The 7,710-nt window shown below is 31.2% G+C and overlaps 1 protein-coding gene across 1 annotated transcript in view; it reads right to left on the bottom strand.

Annotated features, from left to right (window-relative positions):
* Positions 1-827, bottom strand: part of LOC140920489 (uncharacterized) — a 1,386-nt gene extending 559 nt beyond the window's left edge. Inside the window, exon 1 of the mRNA XM_073368772.1 lies at positions 396-827. Within this exon, the coding sequence (XP_073224873.1) occupies positions 396-827 (432 nt within the window). The remainder of the gene's footprint in view (positions 1-395) is intronic.
* Positions 828-7,710: the final 6,883 nt, after the last annotated feature.

Below are 7,710 nucleotides of genomic sequence, written 5' to 3'. Positions count from 1 at the left end.
ATATAATTCATAAAAATAGATAAATAGAAATTTTAAATTATGATAAATTTTTAGGAAACTCAAGTTCGAAATGTCATTTTTTAAAAGGTTAGTTTTTTGTAAAAAATAATTATTTCAATTTTTGTTGAAATAACAAAAGTAATATATATAATTAATATAATTCATAAAAATAGATAAATAGAAATTTTAAATTATGATAAAATTTTTGCAAATAGAACTACACAAGTAGAAATTAGGATAATTGACTAGACAAATAGAAATTAGGATAGCAAATTTAAATTACAATAAAACTACACAAATAGAAATTATGATAATTGACTAGAGCTGGCTGTAACATTTGGACAATGTTTTCGAGTATGGCCAGTTAATCGACATAATCCACATTTTCTCGGTACTTTTTCTTTAACGTCCATTTCAGTTCTAATACGGGTACTATTTGGACGACCTTTTTTATTTCTCCGCATTTGAGGATTGTGATACAATGTTTCACCTTCATATGTTGGCCAATATCCTTCATTAGGTATAGGTGAAAACTCTTCTTTGTAGATGTTAAATACATTAACAACCTTGTACACATCAGATATAAGCACTAAATAGTTTTGACGAGCATAAGAACATGCAGCTATGACATGTGAACAAGGAACGTGTATAGCTTGAAATTTTCCACAATCACACCATTTTCTTTGAAGGTTGACTTCAAAATGACCAATTGGTCGCACCTCTCTTGGGTTTACTGTTTCATGCACCATGAAAGAATAATGATTTCGGTTGAATTGCATGACTTGGTGAATATTAGATTTACCAACTTCACATTTAATCTTGTCCATGCAATCGTCTGTGTATACTCGACCAGAAGCTAATGATGCTTGATGTTGTTATCCCCTTTCTGCATATAAAACTCCTAATCTATAGTATGTTGATTGTACCAAAGCAGTGATTGGGAGATTGCTTGTACCCTTGAGCACTGCGTTGATGGACTCAGAAACGTTTGTTGTCATGTGTCCCCATCGTCGACCTTGAGAATAAGCCATAGTCCATTGTTCTGGGGGGGATATTATTGATCCATCTTAAAGCCTCTGAATTTGCCATCTTGATTTCATTGTGGTAATACTTGAATGATGGCTCATTTAATGCATATCCTGTTAGAAATTATGTAAAAATTATCAAATATGATAAAGTGATAAGTGCAAAATATACTAAGAAGAATTAGATCATTATCAATACAAACAAGTTTTCTTTGAAGTTCCTTGTCCTTGAACTCTCTCATGAAATTTTGTGCAATTTGTCGAATGCAGTACACATGTTTTGACGGAGGATCATGCCAACCATTATTTGGATTATTATAAGGACTCTTAATGGATTCGTGTCTATCTGAAATCAAACAAACGTCGATTTGAGGTGTTACATACCTTCTTAGATTTTTCAAAAAACAGCTCCAAGCACCCCCTGTCTCACCTTCCACAAGTGCATAAGCAATGGGAATTGTATTTTTGTTTCCATCTTGTGCAACAGCAAGCAAAAGAGTCCCCTTGTACTTTCCATACAACCAAGTATCCACTGAGGCAAATGGTTTACAAAATTTAAACCCAGATATGCACGGAGGGAAAGCCCAAATTATTCGTCTTAAAATTTTTGACCCCTGTAATAGAGTATTATCAGAATATGAAAGTGATACTTCCATTTCCACAATGGTTCCTCGAAGAAATTTTTGCATAACCAACAAACACCTTGGAAGGTCATTGTAAGACTTTTCCCAGTTCCCATAAGATGTTTCGATAGCTTTGTTCTTTGCCATCCATGCCTTTCTATAGGTGATTGTATAGTTGTATCGTTCCCGAATATGTGCAATGATCACCTTCGCTTTAATTGATGGACCAGCTTTCAAAAGCGACTTTATGCTTTCGCATATGATGTTAGAGTTGAGCTTGGTATGATCCTGTGACATAGAGGAATTTGCGCAATTGTGGGGCCCTTTCAAACAACCAATCACCAATTGCTTACTTTTTTGACTTAACGAAGCCCTGCATTTGAACAAGCATTGTGGATTCGCACATTTAATTACATACCTGTATTAATCAGATTTCACTACACGGTAATTGAGGGAGTGTTTGATGTGATAATGCTTAATTGCAAGTTGACAATCTAGTTTGCTATTAAACTTCATTCCAATCTCAAGAGATGCATCTAATGGAGGTGGTTCATTAGATGGCATATCAAATTCGGAGGATTGGTAAGCATAATCCAAATTTAGATTACGCACATGGACCGTTAACGATGTAATATATTAAAACATTACATTATTTTTATTATTTTATTTTTCTTATGCATATTTTACTTACAAACTTGTTATCTATCAATTTATTTGGAGGCCATATCTAGGTCTAACATACGATCATCCAGAAGACAATTGGCTGTGGAATGCATCTACATATTTAATTTGTTTCTACATAATTGAAATGCATCAAACTGATAGAGTGAAACTACAATTTGGACTACCTCAAGAAATTCCACATCCTCCGAGGAATATGAGAAAGTATCATAAGGTAGATTTGCATAAACAAGTTGACTATAGTTGGGCATTATTCTACGAAAATGAGAACAAAGAGTGGAATGAACGAGAGAATCCTATTCTTCATGGTCAACCTCTAAATGTTGAATTCAAACCAAGTTATGAATACATGGTTTGGTTTTGCAAAAATTCTAAACGGTTTATTTCTGTAGAAAACCAATTGGTTGATCCTCGTGTCAATCCACCTCAACCTCCACCCCAACCTCCACCACAATCTAGCCAACATTTTTTTCCAAGAATCAATGCCCAACACAACACAACAAAATCAATATTATATACCAACACCTCCTGACACTCAACCGCCTCCTCATACTTTTACCCACACACCACATCAATCTTACGGGTTCACGCCAGGGAAACAATTTAATTTTGACAGTCAACAACGACATCAAGAAGACAATCGTCGACTGTCATTTGCATCAAGCGAAGAGGAATTGTTGTATAACACGTTCAACAGTCGTCATAATACACCTGAGTCCGCTACCCAGTTACTGAATAATATGTGCCAACAAAACTTTCAAATTCCAAGCTTTGGGAATGCATATACTCCGTTGAATCAAATATCCAACTGGACTCAAGGTGAAAGTAGTTCTTTTGCAGCACTTCCTCCTAGACATCCTCCACAGCAAGAAGATGAATATCAAGAAGAAGAAGAAGAACAACAACACCAACAACAAACTCGTGATGTACCAAGGTGTCGCCAAAATCCCGTACGTGTGAGAAAACCTCGGCAATGTAATTTAAAGTTTTATCGTAATTTAAATTTGATATTTATGTATTTTTATGTATTTTTATGAATTATATTAATTATTTATATATTTCTTTTGTTATTTCAATAAAAATTGAAATAATTTATAAAAAAAAACAAAAAAAAAACCCTTTGAAAAATTGGCATTTCGAACTTGAATTTTCAAAAATTTTATCGTAATTTAAAATTTCTATTTATCTACTTTTATGAATTATATTAATTATATATATATATATATATATTATTTTTGTTATTTCAATAAAAATTGAAATAATTTTTTTTAAAAAAAAACCTTTGATAAATGCCCATTTGGAACTTGGGTTTACTAAATTTTTTTCATAATTTAAAATTTCTATTTATTTATTTTTTATGTATTTTTATGAATTATATTAATTAATTATATATAATTCCATTAAAAATAAATAAAAAAACTGAATATTTTTTTTTAAAAAAAATCCAAGTGGGAAGTCGCCATTTAGAACTTGGGCTTCCTTAAGGAAGTCGCCATTCCAAATAGCGACTTCTAGGTGAAAAAAAAAAAGAGAAATTTTGGTGTTTAATTTTTAAATGGGGTATTTTAGTGTTTTTTTTTTTTTAAATGAAGGTATTCAAAAAAAAAATCCGCAAAAAAGAGTTCGTACTGAATAAACATAATTATATAAATTATATGTTGAAAACAAAAAGGAACAGCATGAACAATACATGTCATCTAAAATTATAATATTTTTATTTTTATTTTAAGGGTAAAAGATGGACGTTTTTAATCTGTATAAAGTTTTAAATTTTTGTGAAAATATTATTTAATATTTAGTTTCTATAATATTTTCCACCAGCATTAACTACTAGATATTAAATTTACCCGCGGATATTTTCCATGCAAATTTCCACCCAATATTTAGTAAATATGAGTTTTTTATGCGGATCAAAAATAAAATATTAAAAGTGCGATTTAGTCTATATTTTTTATGCATTTTATGGTATTTGTACGCTCACTTTGAAAAATATTTATACATTTGTGAGTAGTAATTTTAATATTCGTATTTATACATGTTAAAATATTTAAATATTCATACGAGTCATACTGAATTATTAAAATAAATCGATAAATAATAAAATATAATTGTTATTATTGTGACACAATTAAAAATATTTAAATATCTTTAAATTTGAACCATAAAATATTTACTAACTCAAATATTCTTCAACAATTGACCTATTTATGTGTGTGCTTGATATTTGTACGAAATGGAGTATTGGATTACATTTATTTTGATCTAGCTCCTGAATATACGAACAACTCATTTTTTTAAGTGAATTTCTCTTTTTTTCCAGCAATTTATTTTTAAATTCTTGTTGGAATGATTGCTTTCTTGTTTTGATTTTTCTATAATTTACATGGCCAATGTTTTGAGTTTTTCTATTGTAATTACAAATTTTGGATTTTAGGTTTTATAAATATTGAGTGGAAGAGGAAGATTGTGAAAAGGAAGATGATGAAAATGTAAGAGATGAAGATTGAGTCTGAGCAAAAACTGATATAAACTTAGATAATTATAAGTGTATTTTTCAAAAACTTAAAGGACCAATATAGAAATCATTTACTTTTATAATTTGTCATATCAATATTACTATGCATACGTCAGCATCGTAACGACCACATGACATTTTTTTAATAGAACTAACGGAAAATGACATTTTGCAAACAGATAATTTTATAAAGGCTAAAGTTGCAAATAAGGTGCCACTTAAAATATCTAGATGGAGAAAAACACACAAAAGATCAATCCAAAAACCAGATCAAACATAATGGACTGCAAGTGCAATTTAACCTATATATAATGATTATTATATGTATGCAAGAATTAAGTTGTGGGTCGTACATAATTTTTTGTTCCATTGCCAAAAGAAATATATTGGTCCTTCACACTACTCTTCATTATTTATCAATCATAAATTTCAATTCAAATTAGTACTAATATATAAAAGTAATTAATTATTAACATTTGATTTAAAAACTTTCAATACTCTTTTTTAACAAATATTTGTAGTGGAAGCTCAATCGATTATTATGTCAAAAAAATCTCTTTGGTTTAACTATTAACATGGAGGAGAAGTTGTGTAATCTGAATAACACTTCATCTTTATTCAATCAATAATCTGAAAGATACAAGATGATGAAAGACAAAGAACCCTTTTTATATGGACATCTAAAAACTAAAACAAACTCAACTAGACTCTAACAAAATTCTTAATAAAAGATAACTAACTCCCAAATAACAAGGGCGATTAGTCAAAACTGAAACTGCCAAAATAACTGAACTAAAAATACATAAGAAGGGCTAAGTAATACTATAGTCATCTAGTTGTAATACTCTCCCACAAGTTGGACTGTGAATATCTAATAGTCCAAGCTTGGAAATCGGTAGAGCAAATAAAGGATTATGCAGTGATTTAGTAAAAATGTATGCAATTTGAGTAGTGGAAAGTACATAAAAGAGCTTGACAAGTCCAATATTGATCTTCTCTCTAATTAAGTGGTGTTCGATTACAATGTGGTTTGTTCTTTCGTGAAAGGTAGGGTTGTGTGCCAAATAAATGGCTAATTTATTGTCATAAAAGATGGAAGCGGGTGTTGAAAGTGTGATGCCAAGGTCCTTGAGCAAAAAATACAGCCACTGCAACTCACATGTTAGGCTAGCTAACACTCTATATTCAACTTCAGAACTTGATCTAGACACCATTGGTTGCTTTTTCGACTTCTAAGAGATGACATAATGTCCTAAGAAGACACAAAAACCTACAATTGATCTACAGGTGATGGGCAAGTAGCCCAGTCAGAATCTGCAGAACCATAAAAATGGATTTTAGAAGAAGTAGAATAAAATAATCCTTTTGTAGGAGACTCATGTTGGCTAAGTTAGACACATGTTGGTTAAGTTGTTGAACAACAAATGATATGTCAGGTCTACTAGTAGTAAGATAAATAAGTCCTCCTATTAATCTTCTAGATAATGACCCGTCCTCAAAACGAGGAGAGTCATTAGTATAAAGATTCAATGAATGATCATATCGGGTGAATGTTGGTTAACTAGCTAGAGTTGCAGTATCCTCTAAAATACCAAAAGTGTATTTCCTTTGGTTAATGTAAATGCCTTTATCTGAACGGTAAATTTCTAAACCAAGGAAGCACCTCAATTTTCCCAAATATTTTATTTTAAAATTGGTATTAAGACAAATTTTTACAGAGTTAATCTCATTTTGATCATTCCCTACAAGGACTATATCGTCAACATAGATGAGTAAAGATGTGAAATTAGAGTTACGAACCTTTAAGAAAAAGAGAAGAATTAACATTGGATTGTTTATAACCACAAGATAACAAGAAATCATACAACTTAACATACAATTGTCGACTTACTTGTTTCAAGCCATAAATTGACTTGTTCAATATGAAAACTTAGTTAGAGTAATTTTCAGAGTTAAGTTGATGCATACCAGAAGGAATAGTTATATAGACTTCTTCATTTAGATCACCATGTAAGAAAGCATTATTGACATCTAACTGTTCTAAAGACCAATTTTTAATAGCAGTTATAGCTAAAATAGTTCTAACAGTTGTGAGTTTAGCAATAGGAGAAAATGTATCAAAATAATCTACACCCTCTAGTTGGGTGTAACCCTTGGCTACAAGGTGAGCCTTATACCTGTCAATGGAGCCATCAACGTGATGTTTTACCTTGTAGACCCATTTACAACAAATAGGACTCTTTCCATGAGGAAGACCAACAATTGTCCATGTATTAGTTGATGCCAATGCTGTTAATTCATCCTTCATAGTAGTGTTCCAGAATTCAGATTTTCTAGCTTGATTGAAGGAGTGGGGTTCCTTTATTGATGAAATGTAAAGGCAAATTTTTTTATATTATGGAGCACAATTTGCATATGATGATGTAGAGGAGATGGGGTACATAACGTTGGAGGTATTATTGGGTATATGTGAGGGCAATAGGCTACATTGGTAGTCTTCTAAGTAAGCTGGTGTATTTTTCAGTCTAGCGGAATGTCTTAATTCTGAAATGGGGTTTTGAGGGTTATGTGTATCTAGTGCAATATTAGGGACAGGTGATTGGATAATGGTTGTGGCAGTCTCAATAGGAGAATTATTACAATCAATGCGATCATCACTTAAAGTGACCACAACATCATCAATTACACTAGCCAAAGAAGAATTCTCAGAATTGGAACTAGTAACATTGTTAGAGAAAGGAAAATAGTTTCATAGAAAATTACATTTCTAGATATAACAAATTCATGTGAAACAACATCATAAAGAAGATAACCTTTGGTTTCATCTCTATAACCTAGGAAAACATTTTTCGAGCACAGTTACCAA

The sequence above is a fragment of the Cicer arietinum genome, chromosome 5 (assembly GCF_000331145.2).
Source record: "Cicer arietinum cultivar CDC Frontier isolate Library 1 chromosome 5, Cicar.CDCFrontier_v2.0, whole genome shotgun sequence".
Taxonomy (NCBI): domain Eukaryota; kingdom Viridiplantae; phylum Streptophyta; class Magnoliopsida; order Fabales; family Fabaceae; genus Cicer; species Cicer arietinum.
This window is presented reverse-complemented; position numbering and strand designations above follow the sequence as displayed.